Source organism: Plectropomus leopardus, chromosome 7, assembly GCF_008729295.1.
Source record: "Plectropomus leopardus isolate mb chromosome 7, YSFRI_Pleo_2.0, whole genome shotgun sequence".
Lineage (NCBI taxonomy): Eukaryota > Metazoa > Chordata > Actinopteri > Perciformes > Serranidae > Plectropomus > Plectropomus leopardus.
In genome coordinates, this window is record NC_056469.1 from 883,148 (window position 1) to 909,307 (window position 26,160).

At 39.3% G+C, this 26,160-nt stretch overlaps 1 protein-coding gene across 1 annotated transcript in view; it reads left to right on the forward strand.

Annotated features, from left to right (window-relative positions):
• The first annotated feature begins 2,357 nt into the window (after positions 1 to 2,357).
• LOC121945102 (aldehyde dehydrogenase, mitochondrial-like) overlaps positions 2,358 to 26,160 on the forward strand; it is a 39,044-nt gene continuing 15,241 nt past the window's right edge. The window contains exons 1-7 of the mRNA XM_042489127.1: positions 2,358 to 2,566; positions 5,938 to 6,042; positions 14,320 to 14,460; positions 18,078 to 18,157; positions 20,218 to 20,329; positions 22,954 to 23,082; positions 23,614 to 23,727. Of these exons, the coding sequence (XP_042345061.1) occupies positions 2,450 to 2,566; positions 5,938 to 6,042; positions 14,320 to 14,460; positions 18,078 to 18,157; positions 20,218 to 20,329; positions 22,954 to 23,082; positions 23,614 to 23,727 (798 nt within the window). The 5' untranslated portion in view covers positions 2,358 to 2,449. The remainder of the gene's footprint in view (positions 2,567 to 5,937; positions 6,043 to 14,319; positions 14,461 to 18,077; positions 18,158 to 20,217; positions 20,330 to 22,953; positions 23,083 to 23,613; positions 23,728 to 26,160) is intronic.

Sequence of the window (26,160 nt, forward strand, 5' to 3'; positions counted from 1 at the left end):
CAAATCTGAGGATTGGTTTTTCCAACAGGCCAATGCTCCATGCCACTCAGCCAGGTCAGGCCATATGTGGATAGGATAACCAGATCAAGACACTGTTATGGCCAGTGCAATCTCCAGACCTAAACCCCACTAAAAACCTACTGCCTGTGATCAAGAGGAGGATGGATGGTCACAGGCAATTAAACACAGCTGAGCCGCTTGAATTTAATTTAATTTTATTTTATCTGTTTGGTCTGCTTATTTGTATTTGTTAATTTATTTTTTGCACCACGAGTGACATGCAGCAGTAATGTCAAAGACTGGCAGAGAGCATGATTAGACTATAACTACTGATTTAGATAGATAGATAGATAGATATGCTTGATTGATCTCAAAACTGAGAAATTGGGGTGTAGCAGCGCCATACAGTAAGAACAAAGAGAATAAAGAGCAAACAATATTAATAGAATATAAAAGGAATACGCTTAAAAAACTAAAAACTAAGAGACTATACATATATACATATATACATAAGAGCAGACAGAGGTGAGTTATTGTACAGATGGATGGCTTGTGGCAGGAAAGATTTCCTGTATCTGTCCTTTCGACAGCGATTTCTGAACTCTTCTTAAGTTAAAACATTAATATTGTGTTTTTTTCAAAATTAATATGAGCTTCTTTTTTTTTACTCAAACACAAACCTATAAATAGTTAAACCAGAGAAACTTATCATTTTGCAGTGGTCTCTATTTTTTTTTCCAGAGCTGTATATGCTTTTGAATAAGCATATTGACAGAACTGACAATTTCATTTCGCTGAAGTCATATGATTTCATGTGACAAATTGATTGTTTGAATTCTAATCTACACTCCATGATTACATGTGCTACAGACTCCTCCACCTCACAATGCAAACAGAAAGCAGCTGGTGCGTACAGGTGGAAACTGATAGTGTGCTTTGTAAAGCGTTTGGGCTGAGAAAACAGGCTGGGCAAGATGCCAAAGACTAATTTTAAACTGTGACCTCAGAAAACAGAGAACATTCCATTGGTAAAGATTGTTGGATAGGATTTATTCCAACTAAATGTCATACTTTGGCACTATTAAGCTGTACATATTATTCAGTGTAACGTTATGATGGCCAGTTAGAGAGATTATCAGCAGTCATGTTTATAAATCAATGATCACAAAAGATCATCTTTGTTAGAAGTTGCAGTTGCAGGCAGCAGGTCTTCCTTGACTTTAATATTGAAGTTAAGACAGATTGAGTTATAAAAATCTTTTTTAAGGTATGGTTTGGGTTGTACTCGATTTTTTTTTCTTTTTAATTTTTTTTTAAAGATCATTTTAAAAAATGCACATAGATACATAGACGGCAGGACAAAAACAACAATAAATAAGTAAAATACACAAAAAAGGAGACAAAAACAAAAAGCAAATATACAAAAATAATACCAGGGTTTGTGTAACATGCATTATATTATAACCATTTAACAACTTAAATGTCTTAATAGCCTTTTTATTTTTAACCTTCGCTAACCAGGTGATATAGGCCTACTGCTGAAAGTTATTCTCATGAATATGAAATCTTCCAAAATAATAAAAAAGTTGTATGTCATACAATTTGTTATTTTCTAACATTCCATCAAATATATTTCTTTCAACATTTATCTTGAGTGTCTGTTTTAGAAAGTTTGCACAATTGATCCAAAATCCACATTTCACATCCATATAAATCACATTTATAATCAGCATTCATCTTAATTCTTTCCAACACAGGCTTTACTGGATAACTAATATGTATTATTTTTTAACGAACTTTATTGAGCACAAGATAAGAACAGACAAAACGGCACATCATAACTATGTTCACATCTCTTAAATGAAACGAACTGAACGAGAGTAACAACCAAAAGAATCAGAACAGGTAAACAGCCACAAGCAAGAAGACAACCATAGAGTGAATCATAAGACACAAAAAAAAGAGGGAAAAAAACCCCCAAAACATCGAATGGTCATTGGGGAAGGAGGGTATATAGAAATTAATAAAGATGTAAGGCCTTTTTCAGTTTACAGTGTTTCAATGTTCTTTTAAATGGTTATATTTCATTCACGAAAGTAATAAAAAAAATGGGTAGTATATTGAGAAAACGACACTTGTGAATTAAATAAACTTTATATTAAACTTCAATGAAACAACTTGTATGATAATTCTTTGCTTGTCATTATACAGTAGGCTATTTATCGAAAAGTTGCCATGCTCTCTCCAGTTATTTTAGTTGTCTATCCGACGACAGCGCACCGATTTATAACATCTCCATGCAACGCACATCAGGCACGTTTGTATGACGCACGACGTAAGGCCCCGCCCCCTAGCGAGACTCCCGCGAGGGCTCCGTTCTTAGGTTAGTTCCGAGTCTGGACCCTGGAAGTAGCCACCGTGTTGCGTCGGTTGTGCAGGAAGAAGTAGTATGCTCCGTACCGTGCTCTCCCGGTCCCTTCCCGGACTGAGCAGACCGCTGGTGTGTAACTACTCGGCGGCCGCTATCCCTGCACCCAGCACCCAGCCCGAGGTCCACTACAACAAGGTAAAGTTCGCCCCAGCTACTGTACGTCTTTCGACATGACGTTGGACTTTGGCCAACTGCGCAGTCAACAAGTGTTTGTCAACGGCTTTGATAGAGTTTAAACAGTAAAAGGTGCAGCAGGGGACTATATGTGAGAGCTGCAGCAGAGATTGTGCTGGCAAACGGTCCAACGTCTGCTTTTGCCTATAACCTGTGCTAGACAGGATCTATCCAGGCTCCACACACACATATCACATTTTTGCTCAACTCCTCCGTTACTTCCTGCTCCTGTTGTTTGCTGCAGGTTTGATAAAGAAAAGCCAGGAGTGTCGCTGTTGAAAGGCGTGTCTGTGCTAATCAAACTTACCGAACTATATTTCATTGCAACATTACACAGAAACCTTGCAAGGTGAGGAAAGGTCAATAATTAACTGTGCGTCCGTGTCAGAGAGCTATTTCGCTGCTTGTAGATCAGAGTAGATCATGTTGCATATACATGTAGGCTAGTAGCCTTTTTTTCTACTTTGTTTTATTTATTATTATATATGTATTTAAATTATTCCTGTTATTTTAATTGTTATTTAGCCTTTTTCTCTTGATTTAGTTTTTGTAAATTCTTGTGTATTTTATTTATTGATTATTACTAATTTTCCATTTAGCAATTTATTGTTTTTTATTATATTTATGAGTCTTGCAATTTATTGACCATAGGTGACACTGTTAAAGTGAAACATGTTCAATAAAATATTAATCAAAGATGAAAAATATTAGAGTTAAATAATACAATATGACAGAGTCATAATTGACCTTGTTTGCAGTTGGAGATGTCCAGTCAACAGTTTTATAGGTGTCTCTTTTATAATAGTGGTCTATGGACAATGCTTTCTGGGCTACAGGGGATTTTTTGCTGATTGGCCACTGGAAAAAAATGCTGCAAGGATGACAAGGATGACTGCTTTCCTGGGGGCCTCCAATTTTTGTAGTGGCCAGAATGTGGTATTGTATTTTCCTGGATTCATTTTCTTGAGTGCCACAGCCTCTGCAAAATGGCTAATTTCCCTATCAGGATTTAATTAATTCACTCTGATAACATTTGGAAAGTCTAGAAAAGTCACAACATTCAGTTATTTCATTCCCATTCAGGCTAGTGGAGCACTAAACTGGAGCCAGTTCAGCAATGCTTGGTGGTCAAAAGTTTCAAGTGTGCCTGCTCTGTGGGCTTGATGACATGGAAGCATCGGTGATAATCTGAGTAATGATGCTGCTGTCATTTGGTTCTGTGTAAAAATGTAAAGAAAATTCATAGCAGCTCTGTTGCACAATCTCTGTGCGTAAAGGGCTACAGATTCAGTAGCTAGAGTTAGCCAGCTATGGGGCGCTTCCATCAGCAGGTCGTTTTGGTTCAGTGGCATTTTTTTGCGTTTCCATTGTGAAAAGTTTTGGATGACACCTTTGGAACGGTCCCCATTTTTGGTCCCCACTCTGTTAGGGTATCTATCACACAGATCTAGTCCTAAAAGGTGGAGCGAGAAACACTGCAGTCTGTTGACTGCAGTGTTTCCTCTACACTCATTTAGGAGTGGCGGCCGGCCACTCCTAAATCCTACCCGCCCCTCCTTCAAATGTCGGTTTTTTTTTGGTTGTTTTTTTTTTTTTAAATTGCAAATACACCACCGCCGCATCACAGCACAGTCCTGCACTGCGTTGGGTGTCGCGAGTGCTGAGGCAGATAACTATCTTGCTCCGTATCTACTCTTTGGGGTAGATACCACCATTTGTAATCAAATGTGACTTGAGTGTAAATTATCTAACGTTAATGTTTTATGTAATCGTATAAGACAAGTAACAGACAGGGAGGAGCAGTGGAACAAAGTGAAGGAGAGCAGAGTACAGGAGGGGGAGTGCCGAGTGAAGGAGCAGGAGAGCAAAGTGATGGTGCAGGAGAGAGAGATGAGAGTAGAGGAGAAAAACATAAAGGGAAACACAGGCTATCAGGCTGGGACCCTAAATGGGTTGAAAAAAATTTTAAAAAATTAAAAAAAAATTTTACATCCTTTTTAAAAGTGTAAAAAAATGTAAAATGTAAAAATCCTTTTACATTTTTACATTCAGCCTTTAAAAAGCGTCATTTGTTTACGCCGCCACAGCTCCCCAGAGAGCCTGCCCCCACTGCTGAAAAAAATCCTAGAGGAAACACTGGACTGGTCACTTGAGAATCAACACTCTGAGCTCAGAGCTGAGCTGTGGCTGCTTTAATCACTGTTCATACTGTGACAAGCTTTTCCTACATTAGTAAACTACAACTATAAAATGACAGGATGTTTGCAGCCTCTATCAGCAGCTGCAGACTGAGAGAAAATAATTACATTCACTGGTGTGACTTCTGGAAACTTTTAAAGTGTAATCTAATAGCATTCAATCAAAAAAGAAATGTGACAGTGTAAAAACATAGACTGTATAATAAGGAGTACGACTTGCTCCCACTAACTCCCACTATGCTTATACAGACTTTGCAATTTTTCGAGGGCGATGTCATTGAGAACCGGAGTCGGATGAATTGGATTGGCTGTCACAGCTGTCAGTCATGGTGGAACATCCCCTTTTTGTAGAACTGAAATAACCGAAATACCGAACTTATTATTAAAAAAAACACTTGAATAAACATCAGGGTGATGAGAACTACTTTCAGTGACAGATACCATCTTTGGGAGAAATTAATTTGGCGTGTACTTTAAGTTTTTTATTTGACCTATGTCCATTCACTAACATGAAGGGGAGGGCTTTCTGACATGTACTGCAGACAGACACCAGGGGGCGATCAAGACTGAAAAGTTACACTTCGCAGGCGCTGTCATGTTGTCCATCTTTATAAGCAGACACACAGACTGTTTCATGCACACTGTCCTCTGATAAGCTGTCCCCACGTCACTGTTATCATAGCCTCTGTCCAGGAAGCGCTCAGTCATTTCTGCTCAAACTCTCCTCTGTGCTGCATTTTGTTTTCAGTGGCACAAACTGTCCTGTAGGAATGATTTTGATAAGTTGTTGAGGGTGGAGGCTGTTAGTTGTCAGGAGAGCGCTGCTGCTTCATGGTTTGTGGTAAATGGTGGTATCTAACCCCCTATGTTTGTAGCTGAGAAGTTCTTCACTGACTGTATCAGTGTGGTTATATTGTCAGATCCATGTCAGTAACGCTGAACCAGTCTGAGCTCTCTGAGCTCTGAGCCCCTGATCCTCAGGGAGGAGATGCATGTCACAGCAGCACATGAAACAGACTAAAGAGGCCAAAGAAAGAAAAGGAACTGTGTCATTTACTATTTAGTTTTTCTTCTGCAGTGAATGAAATGTGTTTTTGGAAGGCAGCCTTGTAATGATGTATTTGAATATTTCAGCTGTTCATCAACAACCAGTGGGTGGATGCAGCGAGTGGAAAAACCTTCCCTACCATCAACCCTGCAACTGGTGAAGTCATCTGTCAAGTGGCAGAGGCTGATGGGGTAAACAAAATCTCTTATTCATACACACTGCTGTCATTCATTCGCTGGTGTTCCTGTGAAGGTGGGGAAGCATTGTGGAAATCATTTACTGGGACTGTAAGATAACATTAAACTTGTATTGAACATTGTTGGTCCTACTGAAATGAAATAGCATGTTTTCTGCCATTGCAAACAGATCTGCTCTGTAAACCATGTCTCGTAGAAAATAAAAAAATGAAGAATCATCACACAAATGAATGTGCAAGTGCAAGTAAATTAAATAATAATAATTGATAGGACTTATATAGTACTTCTAAGAACTCAAAGAAGCTTTAAATGAAATGTAAAAAGACAAACACAAAATAAAGACTACAAAATACTGAAAGACACTTACATGAAACGAAAGAACAAATACAAAATTTAGAAGTTATGACTTTTACCACTGTCCCACTGCAAGGTGTGTTTTGAGTTGATTTTAAATGAGTGGAGTGACTCTGAGTTGCTGAGGTTTGGAGGGAGGGACTTCCGGAGGGTTGGGACAGCGATGGCAAAGACTGCTCTTTGGGAGACAGAGCCTTTGCTATTGCTGCCACAACACTCCGAAATCTAAACTGTAATACCATAAGTTAAAGCAACAAATGAAAAATAAATAATTAGAATTATAATATGAAATGAAAAAGAAATGTTTTGATGAATGTTTAAAAAGATGTTACAGATGTTTAATATCAATATTTTAAATTTAGGGGGCCTTTAAGCTTGGTCAGGCTTTGTCACCAGCCAAGATCTGGATTTCTAGCCGTCTACCTGGTATGTGATGTTAGGCCGCTTGACATGTTGTTAAACTTAATTATTAAGTCTTAAAGTTATACAGTAGTTTGAGATTTTTGAAGAGGGGCTGAATGAGATGCTTATGTAAAATCAGTGTATTACATACAGTGGCAGTCCTTGCGTTCTGGTTTGCAGAAACAAACCCTCAAATCTCAGCTACACTGCTGTGGTATGGGGGTGACAACAAAACGTATTTTAGAAACTTTAAAAGAAAAAAATCAACATTAGTCTAGGTGGAGGCTGTATTGTGAGTATTTTAACGCTTTACCTCACTGTCATGCCGCCCTTTCTTTTAGCATTTTCTCAACTATATAATTTCCATACTCCTACACAAATGTGCCGTGCACTGTATTATGCCGCTGGTGTATTTATCTGTGTATGTACCTGAAGACAGTTGATCATAAAAAAAAAAGAAAAACCCTGATCTTTTCTTTTAAGGATTAGAATCTGTAGTCATTTCAGTGTCTGCATGAGCAAGAGGTGGTATGTTTTTAATTTCATCTGCTGAAGGTGGAAAGCTTTCTCTTGTGTCTGAGTTAAATATGTGTATCTATAACCATGATTTATGACAGCATAACTGATGTGGAGTGTACATCTGCTGACAAGTAAAATCAGGAAAGATTGCACCTGTTTTGGAGCATATTATCAAACATTGTAGTTATTTAAAATTTTGCCAGAAGGTTTGAACTTATTGAGTGATTTTGCATGTTTATGATCAGTTTGTTTGGAGTATCCTGTTTATGTCTTTAAGCATGCCAATACCATATTCTGTTTCTGAGAAACCCAAATATACTAGCTGGAGTACTCTGATGGAAACTGGAGTGTATAAGTAGAATGTGTCAGTAGTTGGTCTTTTTGTGCTTATGTAAACACCACATCCTGAATATAATCACTACTGGTATAAGGTTTATAAACAAGTTGTTCATGTGAATGGACTGTAACCACACTCATTGTGAGAGTGATGTTTCCACATATTCCCTCAAAGACAGATCTCTCAAAAACAACCACAAACCAGGGAAAGTGTTCCTGTCCCTCTAGAATCAGTAACCACAAGCACACACCACTGCCTCACATACTAACATCAACACAAATGCACACGCGCGCACACACACACACACACACACACACACACACAGCCCACAGCAGTTAGCAAACCTTGAGTCAGATCAGTTAAAAGACTTTGGAGGCTTGGTTTAGAGCTACTTTGACTCTTAATATCCATCAGTCCACAATAAGACAATTTTTTTCTAAATGGAGATGATTTGGCGCTGTGGTTAGTCTCTCTAGAGGAGGGCGCCAAATGGGGAGGTCAAGAAGAACACTCGACTTCCGGTTATGGCGGCCACGTAGGAAGACGCATCTCGTGCTGCTCTTTCCTAGCTGCTACAATTTCTGCTAAAAAATCTCAATTTTGCTATAAAGCTTCATAGCGTAGTGATAGAGTGGTTACGGTAATGTCGAAAGTTGTAAAGTTAAGCAAAGAAAAGAGCAAAGCGTCAAAACAGCCGAAGCTAATGGACTACCAGGTGCGTGGTGAAACACAGAAAGCTAGCGATGATATGGCAGAACAGGGTGCTAATGGAGGCGGAGAACACGGCGATGCCAAGACGGATACTGTACTGGCTGCAATAAATTCCATGAAAGCGGAGTTTTCGACCAGATTTGATGGGATTATGGCGGCGATAAATGATATGAGGAAGGAGGTAAGCGACTGCTCTGAGCGAGTGTCACAAGCTGAGCTACGTATATCCAGCGCCGAAGACGAGGTAGCTAACCTGCAAGCTAAAGTAAACAGGCTGGAGTCAAAAAACTTAACTCTGGAAGAGAAGCTTCTGGACCTGGAAACCAGATCTCGTTTGAACAACCTGAGACTTGTGGGACTACCAGAGGGAGCTGAGGGCCAGGATACATGCTCTTTTTTGGAGAAATGGATTCCAGAGCTGCTAGACCCCGCAAATCTACGAGCCCCGGTGGTAATTGAAAGGGCACACCGAATCGGACCGATGAGGGACAGCAAGGCGCCGCCGAGAACACTAATTATGAAGTTTCTCAACCACAAGGACAAGATGTCAGTATTGGCAGCCGCACGGGCTAAAAAGGAGATCCGGTACAAGGACCAGCAAGTCAGGTTCTACTCAGATTTGGCTACGGGAATACATCAACTGAGGAAACAGTTCGACCCGGTCCGGCAGGAGCTGCGCAATCTTGGGATCCGACATGGAGTGATTCACCCCGCCAACCTTTTGGTAACATATAAAGGACAAACCCGCACTTTTAAGACCCCAGGCGAAGCACAAACGTTCATAAAGACGATCCGGGAGGAAGCCGTGGACAGTTAAATGACGAGGAACAATAACGGTAATGCCGGTACATGAGACTGTGACGGTGTGCTGTATTTGAAGGATGGTGCTATAACAGACTAAAATGATTCAACCACACTGGCTGATACAATATTAGGCAGATAGGACGAGCTTGTCACATAGCTATGCACATGTAAAAAAAAAAAAAAAAATATGGATCAGAATTTATTTTTATATTAAAGCTCCATCCATTGGAATCTTAATACATACACTATAATAATTTGGCATATCTTATATGGGGGGTAAAATATGTAACCGTTATGAGGTATAAACTCAGGACAAGATAAGTAATGCCTCAATAGGAGGAGCAGCAGAGATTTGTTTGTTTGTTTAGGAAAATAGGAAGTGGATTGACTGATCCTCACTAAGTGTGGAACTGTCGCAAGCGATAACGGGAGACAGGAGACTTCTGGGGGGGGTTCCCACAATTGTGGGCACGGGGGAAGAGTTCAAGTTCACAGTGTTGGATGTGGTTCTAACATCCAGGTATGTTATGCTTCTCAACAAGTGTATTTTTTTATGGCAAGGTAATCTACTATTTCCCATAGGGAATGTCTCAAGGAGTAAATCTTAATTTTGTTTCTTGGAACTGTAGGGGTCTGCAGCAACTTAGAAAAGTCAAACAAGTCATGAATAAGTTAAAGGATATGGACGCCAAAATTGTATTTCTACAAGAAACTCATCTATTAGAAGAGGATACTAAAAAGATTAGGAGGAGGTGGCAGGGTAGTGTATTTACAGCATCATTCTCATCCCAGACCAGGGGAGTTATGACCCTTATTCACAAAACAGTACCATTTCAAGTAAAAGATGTAATCAAAGATAAAAGGGGAAGATACTTAATAGTCCAAGGTTCCCTGGTCTCAGAAAATTTAAATTTAGTGAATCTGTATGGCCCTAACACAGATGATTCTAAATTTTTCGTAGATTTGTTCCTTATGCTATCAACACTAGCGGGACAACATGTAATAGCCGGGGACTTTAATTGTACGCTAAACCCCAACATGGACAGATCCACAGGTACAGATCAATCACACAACAGGTGTAGAACAGTAATTAATCACTTCATTAAGGAATTGAATCTGTTGGATATATGGAGAGAATTGAAACCAAATGCCAAAGCTTACTCCTGTTTTTCTAATAGGTTTTAGACTTATTCCAGAATAGATTATTTTTTAATTTCCTCAGAACTACGATCAAAAATTCCAAATTGTTTCTATGATAATATTGTGATCTCAGATCATGCACCATGTTGTTTGATGTATATGGATAAAAAACTGACAAAAGACCCGCCTAGATGGCATTTCCAACATAAATGGTTACAAGATGAAGAATTTGTCAAATATATAGGAAGACAGATAGACGAGTTTTTTGAAATTAATACTATACAAACATCAGCGGGAACAAAATGGGAAGCATTTAAAGCCTTTCTCAGAGGACATATTATTAGCTATACTGGGTCAAAATCAAAGAAGGCTCGTGAGGAACGGTTGCAGCTGGAACAGAAAATAAAGATTCTCCAAGAAAAAGTTAATGAGAAAAGTAACTCACAATTGGAAAATGATTTACTAATTTTGAGAGCTGAATATGACAAAGTTTCTGCCTCCAGAGCAGCTTCTAGTCTTTTAAGACTAAGGCAAACATTCTATGAGCAAGGCGATAAATCAGGAAAAGTATTAGCATGGCAGATTAAACAACTAGAAACCAAAACATCAATCACATCCATTATATCCAATGGCCAAACTATTGTGGATCCTCAAGAAATTAATGATGCATTCAAGGATTATTATGAGGGATTATATGATACCAACAATGAAACAGACTTACCAAACCTGAATAGATTTTTAGATAAACTATCAATACCCAATATCCCAAATGAAATAAAAAAAAATCTAGAGCTAGAAATTACCAAAGATGAAATAGGATATGCTATCGACAATATGAAGTCAGGGAAAAGGGCTGGACCAGATGGTCTCCCAATTGATCTGTACAAAAAATTTAAGAATAAATTGCTAACACCGCTTTTGGAAATGTTTTTAGAGGCATTTTTCAATGATAGTCTCCCAACTTCTATCAATAGCGCCTTAATTATTTTACTTCCAAAACCAGGTAAGCCCTCTAACAAATGTGAAAACATGAGACCCATTAGTTTGTTAAATTCTGATCTTAAGATAATATGTAAGCTCTTAGCAAAACGCTTGGAAAAGATCGGGTCAAATGGCCTTATCTTTTCAAAGTTTTAGAAAAATTTGGGTGTGGGAACAACTTCATAAAATGGGTTCAGGTGATATACAAACATTCCACAGCTGAAATTATAACAAATAAAAATGTTTCAAAACCAATAAAAATTAGTAAATGATGCCGGCAAGGTTGCCCTCTGTCGCCCCTACTGTTTACACTGGCAATGGAACCTTTCGCAATAGCAGTGCGATCACACTCTCAGTTTAGTAGAATAGCGGTGGGGCCGATGGAGCACAGAATAGCTTTATATGCTGATGACGTAATCTTAATGATGACAAAATTAAATAAAACAATTCCAGCCCTGTCACAGCTAATACATGCATTTGGTGTTGTCTCAGGGTATAAAGTAAATAATACTAAGTCCTCTATACTACTACTTAAAGCATCTGAAAGACAGAACCCAATCACTGAAGCAATCCAATTTAATGTTGTAGAACAATTTAAATATTTGGGAGTACAGATTTTGCCAAGACTAGAACATGTTGTCAGTGCTAACTATGAACCTCTGATGATAGAGACGAATGAATCTATTGAGAAATGGATGTCATTACCAGTATCTACAATTGGGAGAATTAATATTTTAAAAATGAACATTCTACCTAAATTCCTTTATTTATTCCAAAACATTCCCCTGCCGCCACCTTCAGACTTGTTTTCTAAAGTTAAAAAAATATTCCTTAGATTTATATGGAACAATAAGAGGGCACGACTTCGTTTGTCTCTACTGTACTTACCATTTGACAGAGGAGGTTTAAAATGTCCAAATTTGATGTGGTACTACTGGGCTGCACAGCTGAGGTCTGTCATGTTTTATTTTTCAAAAAATGATTCTCCTCACTGGACAGAAATGGAATGTTATGGTCTAAAATTGCCTCTTCCCTTATATATACACTCAGACACAGAAAAAAGACTACGGAAACAAGCTAAAAATCCAATTGTAAAACACATGGTAAAGATATGGTATGATATAAAAAAACATTTAAAAGAAACATACCCCTTATCACAATATAGTCCAATATGGGGTAATCACTTCTTTGTACCAGGTAGAGCAGATGCAACTTTTAAATTATGGCACTTTAAGGGACTTAGAACAATCCAGGATCTATATATGGTAGACTCAGATATATTGATGTCCTTTGATGAATTGAGGTCTAAATATAAACTTAGTAGAAAACATTTCTTCAAATACCTCCAGCTTAGAAGCTTTGTTAAAGCGAATCAAGACAATACACTCACCAGACCTTTACGATCTTTGTTGGAAGGAATGATGGTAAAAGACAGTTTGAGAAAGGGTATCATATCAGAGTTTTACAGTTTGATGACATCTGGCTCATCTGAAAGTTCACAATTTAAGTTATATGCCTGGAAAGAGGACTTGCAGAGTGAAATTTCAGATGAAGATTGGAAAATAGCCTGTGCCGATGCCCAGTCCAAAAGTATTAATACACGCCTAAAACTAATACAATATAAATGGTTAATGCGAACATATGTTACACCTGTGGAACTAAATCGATACAGAGAAAACATACCAGACACATGCACAAAATGTATGGAACATAAAGGGACATGGTTTCACTGTATTTGGCAATGCACAAAGATTCAGAAATTTTGGGAAGAGGTAAGAGCCACAATCGAGAAGATCATTTCAAAACAAATTTCACTGGACCCTAAGCTCTTCCTGTTGGGCTTATATCCAAAGATACATAATTATAGTAACAATGAACGAGCATTTATAGACCTCAGCTTACTGAATGCCAAAAAATGTATTGCACATTTATGGAAAAATACTCACAGACCAAATACAGCTCAATGGATGAGACAGATGCTATCAGACCTTCCATTAGAAAGAATAACTTACATATTGAAGGCTAAACAGTACATATTTGAGAATATCTGGAGACCTTTCATCAATTATGCCAAGAAACTTGATTTAACAGATGATCAAGGTGACTGATTGCTGTAGACGATACAGTTCCTAAACTTTTACAAGTTTTATTTTATTTATTTTTTTTTTCTGAAGTATGTGCTACATTTTGTATCTACTACAATTTAAAATCCACTTAGTATAGATTACCATTTGTTAATACAGGAGGAGCAAAATATTGTTGAGTCTGTGTTCATTTGTCGGTTTTTTGTTTGTTGTTTGTTGTTTTTTTTTTTGTTTTTTTTTTAGAGCTAAAACAGTTTTTTGGATAGGCTGTTAACTGCAGAATTGATAATTACGTTTTTTTTATGATCAGTTGTTCAGTCTGAAGACTGTCCTTCTTTAAAAAGGATCAGGGATGTGCCTCAACTGTGGGCAAGGGAAAATAGCTGAGGATGCCATTTTGGTCCTTGGCAAACACTGATATCTTGTCAGTTTTTCGGACATACAGTGGACGGTTCAACAGATTGGAGATCAGGAAGATGATCAACAGGACTATTGGACAATATTTGGTCTTAGATTGCAGCCCTCTTTATTTATTTATTTTTGTATTTTGTTTTTGAAATAAGGAAGCAAACTGTCAGCATACACTGAATGTAAAAGGCTGATCTCATGCTGTCATGCTGGTAAAATGTTAATAAAAATATTGTGGAAAGAAGAACACTCGAGTTCACAGCTGAAGGCTTGAAGGAATCACTGGAACTGGAGACACTGGAACAGTTGGTATATTGATATATAAACCAACAGAGGAGAAGTCTATTATACTTTGTATACAATTTAATGTTCTGAATGTTGGTCACCATTGGAATCCTGGGTAAATTTCTTTTTTTTTTCTTTAACCTGCACCTGGAGTATTTGATACACCACAGACCTCTTCCTCACACAAGAATTCCTGTTAAAACTATGACCCACCGAGTCAATCATGTCGTGCTGTTTTATTTCCAGGCAGATGTGGACAAGGCGGTGAAAGCGGCACGTAATGCCTTTAGGCTGGGGTCACCGTGGCGACGGATGGACGCCTCTCATCGCGGCCTGCTACTCAACCGATTGGCCGATGCCATTGAGAGGGATTCTGCTTACCTTGCTGTGAGTTGTTACCAAGTATCAAAACACTCAACAGAAATTAAGCTGTTTGATGAGAAGTTCCAGGATAGACCAGTACAGAGTCTCCATCACTGACCTCCACTCGCATTGTATTAAGTGGATGCTAAATGGACTGCGCTTGTATAGTGCTTTTTCTAGTCTCACACACTTGTGGTAGTGAGACTACCATACAAGGTGCCATCTGCTACACAGTAACCATTCACACGCACACTCTGATGATGCAGCATCGGGAGCCATTTGGGGTTCAGTGTCTTCCCCAAGGATACTTTGACATATTGATTGGAGGGGCCAGCGATCGAACCGCTTGAATTAAGTCAGTTTTATTTATAAGCCCCTTATCACAAATGACAATTTGCCTCAGAGGGCTTTACAGCATACGACATCCCGCTGTCCTTAGACCCTCACATCACTGAGGAAAAGTCTCCAAAAAACCCTATAATGTGGGAACATAGAAGAAACCCCAGGAACAGCTACTGAGGAGGGATCCCTCTTAGAATGCTTATGTGAGAAGAAACTATATTTTAACTTTTGGGAAGATTGAATTGAAATATTGCTATTGTACTCTGAAGGGGGCAGAGCTGCATTTTTTGAAAGTGACAGCAGAGAGAGAGAGACAGGGACAGACAGGCAGCTGCAGGTGATGGAGAGCTCAACAGAGCACACACTACACCGCATCAACTGGGTCTAATAACGGGCTGTATCAGTGGAAGAAAACCTATTTCATATTTCAATTTACTAACATAGAGCTGTGGAGGAAGTACTCAGATATTTTACTCCAGTAAAAGTAGCATGTGTAGAAAATATGTAGAAATACGCTGTTTTCATTAAAATTCCTACATTCAAATTTCACGTAAATAATAGTATGTTTTATGGTGAGTATTTCTATCAAAGTTACAACAGCAATCCAAAGTAAAAGTTATGCAGAATGGTCCACTTCAGACTAATCTAGCTATATATTATAAGTATTGATGCATTAATGTGTCCATCACTTTAATATAGCAGCTGGTAAAGGTAAAGCTCATTTTAAATATGGGACCACTGCTGGATAGATTAATCTATAATAATACATAATCATTAATTAGTTGATATATAGTTTGTGTTAATAATCTGAATCTGTAAAGTAACTGAAGCTGTCACATAAATTGGTGTAGAAAAGTACATTATTTACTTTTTACCTCTACCTCTCCTCGTAAATGAGGGCGAGTACAAGTACATGAACCTTAAAATTGTACTTAGGTACAGTATTTGAGTAAAGGTAATTAGTTACATTTCACCACTGTTCCATACAACTCTGGTCAACATGTGTTTAATAACAGCAGTCTTGAATTATTTATTTTTCTACTCAAAACCCATACTAATTATGACTAACAGCTACTAATACTTTTTATTTACAATTAATCTGTAAAGCTGAAGACACTTTTTGAGGCACGCATTTCAACTTCTCGATGATAAAGATGTGTATTAAATTTCATGAAAAGGTCAGGACTAAGCCCTAAATGTCCCTCAAACCCTAGAACACCAGGCCCATGTAGCTTTGGATAAAAAGATGAAACAATTCACGTTATAGCATGCAGTGAATAACTCCTATTACCCACGAACATCACTTATTGCCCCACATTCATAGCAGTCCCGAACAGGGCCTGTTTCACAATGCTCCAAATTCCCCTCAGACAGAAGTGCAAAACACAGCAGAGGAGTCTCTCAGGCCTGGAGGACAGAGTCTCTAGTTGACACTGTCTGTTTACATCAGGGGCCTGTTTTCAGGAAGCAGCTCTAACAAACTCTGAGTGTAACCCTGAACTCTGAGCTGATGGACTCTGAGATGGAAAACTCTGAGTTTTCAGCTCCAAAGCAGCTGATCAGAGTTTGTTTGTTCAACTCTGAGTGTGTTCACTGTGAGTTTAGCTTGTGCACACTGGAGCTCCAACTCTACCATTCATCATGGCAACAGGTAGATAAAAGGCAGAGCCTCTGTTTTAATCCAGTGGACATATGTACTGATCTTGAGTGATCTTGAGTTACTAACACACACTTTCATTTTCTCCTGCTTATATTATTGTAATTACCTTTACATATGCCATTGTCAAGCTGCTCTAAATCGTTTACAACTGGTTCAAAACGCAGCCAAGACTACTGACTAGGATGAACCGTTGCACCCACATAACTCCTACTCTTGCATCCCTCAATTTGCTACCTGTAAAATTCAGAATATACTACAATATCCCATTGATAACCTTCAAAGCCCTAGACACAACCTCGCCCCCAGTTACATTTCTGATCTTCTTGTTCCTTATGCTGCTTCTCGACCACTCCAATCCGCAAATCTTCGTTACTTATCTTACTTTAAAACAAAAGGTGATTGTGCATTCGCCGTTTTAGCCCCTACCCTCAGGAATAATCTTCCCCACCCTATTAGTTTTGCAGTGTCCTTGGACTGCTTTAAACAACTACTAAAAACTCACCATTATAGGCAAGCCTTTTATATAGCGACTCCATGTGTGATATTTTTCTTTGTTTGTTTTGGTCTTGTCTGTCCCTCATTACACTGTGTTCCAAATTGTAATTCACTGAGACTCATTTAATTTGTTCATTCACTGATATATACACACACGTGTGTGTATATGTGTTTTGTGAAGTGCTTTGTAACTGTATGTTTTAAAAAGTGCTATATAAATCTATATAAAGCTTAACTTACTTACTTACATAGGCATATTAATGCCTGCCCTGTATATACAGACTTTACACATTTATCTCAAAATTTATCTCATTGTTCAGTAACTTAAAACAGCGTTTCATTCACTGTTGTCCATTAATTCATCTTTAAGATAATTGATATCAGAGATATAGACATGGCTGTAAGCTCACACTCTGATCCATTGATAATGTGTTTGGTGATTTGCACCTGAAAAGTCAGGTTAAAATACAGAAAATGTAAATTATTGACATCTATTTGGATCCTTTTTGTTCAGCAGCATTCGACTTTAACAAATGAAGTACACTGAAACACAGCCACTGAGATGCAATGCACTCAGACTTTCCAAAGTTTAAAAAACTCAACATCAAACCACATTCTGCAGCTGCATCAACATCGTGCTCAACAAATATCCGTTAAGATATTTTATGTATTATATATATATTAAAGTCCAATCTCATAATAATCACAGTTATTGCCTCCACCACCACCCCAAAAAATGAATACTTAAAATTTCCTCTCCAGATGTAACCCACAGTTTAAAGATTTACACTTGCAAAATTATATATAAAGTCAAAACAGACATTGCAAATATGCTGTGTTGTGCTGTGGTGATTTTTCTTGTGTGGCAGCCTTCAATCCTACACCTGCATAAACAAGATTGTCAGGTATAATACACATTCTATGATGTCATATCATACAAATACTGAATATTGTGTTGTGGATTATAAATAAATTTACATCACTGCCATAACTTTATCTCCTCTGCTGCTTCTTATTGGAAATAACAGCATTCCGTAGATTTTCGTTGATATTTGAAACACAATATTTAATATCATATTGCAAAGCTTAAATTGGTTCAGTGTTATACATAGCATGTAAAGCTGATTATGTGTTGTTTGCACAGGAACTGGAGACCCTTGACAATGGGAAGCCATATGCTTTATCCTACACAGTGGATCTGCCCAATGTGGTGAAATGTTTGAGGTAACAAAAACACAACACATGTCGCATTTTGAAACGTAATGTGCTTCATGGCTTTTAAATAATATGTTAATATATTTAGACTTTGCCACTTAGTATAACATATATATTGATGTTTTCTTGAAAAAAATAACACAACTTTTTGATTTAACCCTTTGATGTGCATGATCATACCAGTGTGATCATCTATCAACCTAATCAATATTTGGAGAGAACACAGCTGGTATATGATATTTAAGAGGTTTAATGTGGGAATTCCACATATTAACATCCTGCTATTGTAACACCCTGAGGTGGTGTGCTGTCATTTTCAAATCAAATTGGTCTTTGGAAATGTGTTCCATGTGAATGAAGTTGACTAATTACTAATACAATTTGGAGTCATTTTTTCTGAAACACAGTTTGCAGGGAGTATCATTCATTATCTCTATCATTCATTTTTCATGCCTTTGTGTCAGCTGTCCATCTGTACTTCTGTCCATCCAATTTTTGTGAAAGCAATATCTCAAGAACTCCTTGAGGGAATTTCCTCAAATTTGGCACGAATTGAAACAAATTGAAACCAAACCACCTCCAGATGAAAGACATGCTCCAAGGTCTGGAAATCCGTTCCTGAACATCTGGTTCCCTTGCTTCAAAGTCAATGGGTTTTTTTAATATGTTTTTGGTTTGAAGCCTTGAATAAGGTCTGTGGTTAACACAAGCTGAAAAGACATTCAGGTATTGTTCTACAACATAAAATACGTCAGTAAATACCCCACTGTGAACTCTGAAGCTTTTATATGTCTTAAAAAAGGCAGTTGCTAACAAGTGGCTAAATTAAACTATAGAAGGACATCACATTGAGCTGTACAGAACACGGCTGTACTGCCTCATAGCAGTGGCGATGCAACCATAGTGCAAATATCATTAATGTTTGTTCACTACAGAGCTTATTTTCTGCAATGATCGAAAATCCAATGGAAAAATCTCATAGGCTTTTTGAGGAGAGAACCAGGGTGACACTAGCTTCCGCTGCGGCCTACAGAGAAATGTCATCCTTGGTGTGCTCTGTGATTAACGTGAAATGAGTAGAGCCAGTTGCACATTTTGCTTTCAGCCATTCTTGTTGTTGCTGTGCATAACCCCGGATTTCCACCAGATCCATGTATGCTCCGGCTCCGCTCCGTCATGGCAGATGGAGCAAATAGATTACACCATAGTCTGTGTGAGTTTCCACTGGCTCCGCTGCGTTGCAGATCGACTCTGTCTCAGCTCCGGCAGTCCGGAGGCTTGCGTATCTCATCCGTGAGCCTCCGGATGCCGGATCACTCCACATAAATTTAGCCGAATTTAACACAGAGCAGACAGGAAATCAGAATAAAACACTCCGTGTTTACATCTGAAGGTATCTCACTTAACTGCATTAATAAAATGTCAAAATGAGCTGATCCAGGCCTGGGGTCAGGTTTTTGGAGGTCATTACCACAGCAACACAGGGAAAAGAAGTTAATTATGGAGGTGGAAAACCACAGAATTATTTATCACGCCACAAATCCTTTTATAAGGACAACCATAGAAAGGAAATGGTGTGGAGTAACTCATTGGGAGTTATGGGAGTGAATCGACATCACGATAATTAATCCACGGAGTGAATGGAGTTATTACTTTTTCTTCTGTACTGATATAATGCGCGTGATTCTGTGATTACCGCGAGAACTCCTCGGTCTCGCCACTCCAGTTGATCCGAGCTGATCTGGCAGTTCTGCGCCGTGCCAGACTCAAAACGCAACCGGTGGAAATCTGCCGTAATAGTTTTCATGTCAACAACTTGGCCCACTGCCTTCATTACAATGTATCATTTAGGGTGCATGCACCAATATTACATTTTTACTTTCTTGAACAATACTACATGGCACACTCCTACTCCTCCCCGATTCATTTGGTTACTTCAGCCTAGATGGACAATACTGTTTGATCCAGCTCCGAAGTGGAAAGACATAAGTAAGATGAAGTATCTGTGCTTTAAACTTTGATTTGAATACAGATATTGTACTAATCCATGTTTAAACCTGTTGTTTTAGGTACTATGCCGGCTGGGCTGACAAATGGGAGGGAAAGACTATCCCCATCGATGGAGATTATTTCTGCTACACCAGACATGAACCCATTGGAGTCTGCGGACAGATCATACCGGTGAGTGAGGTTGGGGTGGTGGGGAGATAAAGATCAAAGTATTGTATGTAAGTTATTAAATACAAATTTTTAAAAAAGCAGAATATGAAAAGAGGGAATGGAAATGCATACAAACAGTGGCTGAACCCTGTGTTACAGGAAAGCACAGTTTTAACTCAGAATAATCAAGACTACACAGAGAAGCAGTAAGCGCTTAATACTTGTTAATCTATTCATTGCAAACCTATAGGGTTCTGTTGAATATCAAGCCTGTGGTGGGGAGATCAGCAGCAAAGATTCCTGGGTACAGAACAGAGTGAGCATCAGTTAGTACATTTGTGCAATGTTAGAGAAAGTTGAATTATTATGTTAGTCCAACTAAAACTGGACTTTGAAATACATGTAAACATGTTAGTCTGACCGAAATCATGTTAAATCGAATTTCTCAAAGTAAGACTAACACGCCTAGATATGCAAATGGAAGTCGAGCCATTCCGTCATGTGCAGTCAGACTTAAACTGGACTAGATGTCCTGTGCATGGAAAACTTACCAAACGACAAACAAAAATGACACTGAAATGTCAGACAGAGCATGAAAAGGAGGAGCTGTGGGAGATGCAAAGAAGCAGCAGTGGGCAGCAGTGGGCAGGCTAATGCTGTTTAAACAGACGCCCTGAATGAGATCTGCCAATTGTTTGCATAGAAAGAAAATGTGATCCATCAGCTGACTCACCCTATTAGAAAAACCACGATTTTCTCATGTTTTTCACGTCATCACATGTCACCAAATGGGTTTTTGCACATGTGAAATTCATGTGGTTTTTCTGTCAGGGTTGAGAAAAAATGGTAGAATTGTAGCAAGTCTAGTAATGGTTGGGAAAACTCTCAGTTTTATTCTGGCATCATTTTTTGGACATTTTTAAATAAACAAACAATATTGAGGTCAGCAAAATGGTCAAGGTCATGTCCATATATGGCACAAGTTGATAATGTATTGACAGTGACAGGCGTGTTGTATACTCCCTGTAGTTGGATGTCTTCACATTTTTCAGCACACTGTGTTTGGTTCAGCTCTGCTGCTGATCTGTATTTTCTCTGAGCTCTGCACTTTGTGTCTGTCAAGAGACAGAATCCTTAAAAGCAGCTGTCACTGTGGCTCAGCAACTTCTAACCTCCCTGCAAACTTAGTAAAGATGTTTCCTCAAACTTATTCACTCATTATTGCACAAGAGCGTGTTTTTGAATGTCATCAGCTGAATTAAATCTAGAGTGTGTTACCAGAGCACAGATGGAAGACATGAGGAGTGGGTCAAATAAGGCCATGTCATTCTAAACCTGAGGGTCTAGGAAAGCTTCCAGGTCACAGGCAAAGATAGAAGTGTGTGCACGTGAGTGTTGTGGTGTGAAACATATTTTTGGCCTTTAAATGTGACTGCTGTTTGATCCCCCTGCACACTTTCACCTCTCTTCACTGAATAATCACAGCAGGAGCCAGAGTTTTGAGCTTTGCAGCTCTGTAAAGTCATACTTTGACTCTCACAAAACCAGAACCAGTTTAAAGCAGTGCACGGACTGTGTTGGGGGAGTAGGGGTTTCCCCCACAGTCCAAAGACGTGCAGGTTAACTGGTGTAGGTGTGAATGTGAGTGTGTATGGTTGTCTCTCTCTGTGTGTCAGCTCTGATAGTCTGGTGACCTGTCCAGGTGAACCTTGCCTCTTGCCCAATGTCAGCTGGGATAGGCTCCAGCCCCTCCAGCCCCTCCCCCCGGGACCCGTGACAGGATAAGCAGTTACGGCTAATGAATGAATGTACATTGTACATTTGATCAAGTACAAATTCCTTTTTCTAAGTAGCTTTAGTGAACCCAGGTAGATTTCTCCCAATGCTAGCTTTGCAGGAGCTTACCTTTTTCCAGTGTGAAGTCATTGGTAGCATGCAAAGCTGTGCTTTAGAGTAGCTTTCCCAGCACTGGAGGAGACAGGAGCAGATGAATGTGTTAAAAGACTTCTCAGACTAACAGGAATGTATCCTTGCATGTGTGTGATTGGTCTTCAGAGAGCCTTACTGGATGATGTCGTGCGCCTTTGCAGCAAAAGTTGAGACTGGCTCAACTTTTTGGCAGAATAACCCTGCATTGTTACGCCTGAGCCCTCTGTGTCTGCATCAGCACTGCTGATGGACTGGCTTTTTCACACAGGCTTCAGGGTCTGAGCCGCCTTAACACATAAAGCTCGGATCAATGAGTGCATGCACAGTGCTAAAAAAGTTAGTCTTTTCTTAAGGTACAGTAAAATTACATTTTCTCATGTGGATACTAAATGTTTATTCACAGCTATAAACAGTGAGGGAGAGCGACAGCATTTGCAGCATTGTAGTAGAATGATAACAAACAAAACATGATGAAGAAACAGGGGAGAATAACTTCATTTCCAAACAGTGTTTCTGCTGACCGACCAGGTATATCTACTCAGGCAAAGCCGAAAAAAGTTGGACTGTGACTTGTGATTTAGCCAGAACTAGCTGGAAACCCAAATAGGAAATGTGCCTCAACTTGTCCATCACATGGGCTTTGGTTGAAGTGAATGAAAATCAAAGTGTAATGTGAACATAACCTTCCCCCTGATGTCTTGTCTTCTCTCCCACAGTGGAACTTCCCTCTGTTAATGCAGGCCTGGAAGCTGGGCCCTGCTCTCGCCACGGGAAACACTGTGGTGATGAAGGTTGCAGAGCAGACACCACTCACAGCTCTCTATGTAGCCAGCCTGATTAAAGAGGTACTGTATACTGTATTTTTTTCTTCATTAACACTTCATCAGTTAATGTGACTTTTAAAACAAAAGAGTGATGGCACTATTCAGTGGGCAAAACAAACTGAATCAAAGTGGGAAATTCTGCTCTCTGAGCCTGGAAGCTGGATGGGCTTGATGCTGGTACCAGTCTGCTGTGTGTGCCCCCCAAAAGTACTAATAGCTGATAATAGAGTTCTACAGTTTCTCTTTGCTTATCAGAGAATTGTTGGCCGCAGTATTAAACAATGGAGGAAAGGAGGAAGCATTTTTTTTGACTTGTGTATCAGAAAATGTAGGCCAGGTTTGATATTCCTGCTACAACACCAGCAATACTTGTACACCAGGCACTATCCTCTCATGTTGGAAAGGCATGTCAAAGCTGAACCTGGTAACTATCATAAAATATTACTTGTAAGGTACACAGACAGTACTCACACAGACTGTATGTTCCTCAGATGTACTCAGTAATAAAGAGTAACAGTTCTCTAGCTGCAGCTGACAGACTTCTGTTTCCAGGTGGGTTTTCCTGAAGGTGTTGTGAACATCCTGCCAGGCCTCGGACCGTCAGCCGGCGCTGCCATCGCAAAGCACATGGATATTGACAAGGTGGCCTTCACCGGGTCTACAGAGGTAAGACAACTCTATGTTTATTGATTTATTTATTTTTTTATCTCTTTATTGGATTATGTGAACATACAAAAACATAATACGCAACCAAATGAGCATGAAGACCTTTCAGTCAAACAAAGCAGCTTCAGATTTCAAGATAGCCGCAACGTAAGGGTGCACTACACAGGCCTGTCTGCTTGCTTGCTTTGTTAGCTATATATTTCACGTAATAGTGTGATTTAAATACATTGGACTTGTCAAACTCCTGTAGAAGTCTAGTAAACTCTCTGCTATTGAGCACAACGACTCAAGGCACTGCTCAGCTAAACAATGTCACTGGATCAACAAAATCAGATCTCCCTACAAACATTATGGGATGGCCTACAACTGATGAAAACTGAAATGCTCACTCATCTTGATTCCAAAGTGCATCCAATCCAGATAAAACTGAGCAGCATTCAGATGTCTTTGGATACTCTCGGTGGCCATGTCTCTTCACTGGAACAAGGAGTTGGGACAAACAAGGACAGTCTACAGGCTTGGAACAAAGAGCTAGTCAGGGACAATGCCTACCTGATGGAGGGTTCAGGATCTGGAAAACCAAAGCAGATCCTCCAATCTGCGCTTTGTTAGGATCCCTGAATCCTCTGAGGGCCATGATAATCTTGGCTTCATGTCCCAGTTAATCCCACAGCTAGTTAGAAGAGAAAACTTCCCTGCTCCTCCGGCTATTGAAAGGGCTCACCGTACTCCTACGTTTCCTCATAACGACATTTCTGGTCCAAGGCCCATCCTGATTAAACTTTTGAACTTTCAGGACAGGTGAGAATCCGTCTTGCCAAAGAGAAGAAGGAGCTGGTGTTTAAAGGCATCTACATACAGTCATCCTCAAAATTATTCATACCCTTGCTAATTCTTGTGATTTTTTCATTTAGTGATGAAATGAATGCATGTTTTCAAATTTGAGTATCAGTTATATGTGACCAACAATTGAAAGAATGACAACAATACAAAATTCGAAAAAAAAATATTTATTTCTGGGGTATTTTATTAATACCATGATTAAAAAATGCCATGTTCAAAATTATTCATACCCCTGACAATATTTCAACAAAAATGTGCCAAATGTGGTAATTTTTGTCCAGTAGTTACTTCAAGATGTCACAATGGAATAAAAGCCTTTATTTAACATTGTTGGCCAAATGTTAAAGCGAAAAAAGACATCTTTCCAGAAGAGTATAAATAGGGGAAAAGTGTTCAGGTCATTCTCAATTTCTGGTCATCATGGTCAAGAAGAAGGAGCTCAGCGAGGACCTACGTCAGCGTCTTGTTCGTACCCACAGTGAAGGAAAGGGTTACAAGGCCATTTCCAAGCAGTATGATGTCCCTGTTTCAACTGTCCAGAGCATCATCAACAAGCACAAGAGGTTCAACACTGTTAAAAACCTCAGTGGGCGTGGCCGGAAGCGTAAGGTGTCCCCCAAACTTGCTGGGAAAATCACCAACCAACAGACCACAACCAAGGCCCTAATTGAAACGCTTGACCAGGCAGGGACAAAGGTGTCACGGTCCACCATCGAGCGAGTCTTGCACAGAGGAGGTCTCCATGGACGTAAACCTTAGAAGACGCTGCTGCTCAGTAAGAAACATCTGGTAGCTCGCCTGGCCTTTTGTAGAGGTCATCTGAAGCAAGATCACAGCTTTTGGTCAACCATCCTGTGGTCTGATGAGACAAAGTTGGAGTTATTTGGCCATATGGATGCTCAATATGTCTGGAGGAAGAAAGGAGAAGCCTATAGGCCAAAGAACACTGTGCCCACTGTCAAATATGGTGGTGGAAGCATAATGCTATGGGGATGTTTCTCCTCTAGTGGCACAGGGAATCTTGTCAAGGTCCAAGGTATCATGAAAAAGGAGGATTACATCAGGATACTTGATGAAAATGTGAAGGAATCTGCTGTGAAACTCCAGCTTGGCCACAACTGGACGTACCAGCAAGACAATGATCCTAAACACACTGCCAAGGTAGTGAAGAAATGGTTCAAGGACAATGATGTCAATGTCCTGGAATGGCCAAGTCAAAGTCCTGACCTGAATCCCATTGAGAACTTGTGGCATCACTTGAAGACCAGAGTGATGGCGAGGAAACCAACCAACCTGACCCAGCTTGAGGCATTCGCCAAGGAAGAGTGGGCCAACATCCCACAGGAGACATGCAGGAAGGTTGTGGACACGTACAAGAATCGTCTAGAAACATTCATAAAGAATAAAGGCTATGCCATTGACTATTAAATAAAGACAATGGACTAGGGTATGAATAATTTTGAACATGGCATTTTTTGGGACTCCATTAATAAAATACCCCAGTAATAAATATGTTTTTGTATTTTGTATTGTTGTCATTCTTTCAATTGTTGGTCACATATAACTGATACACAAATTTGAAAACATGCA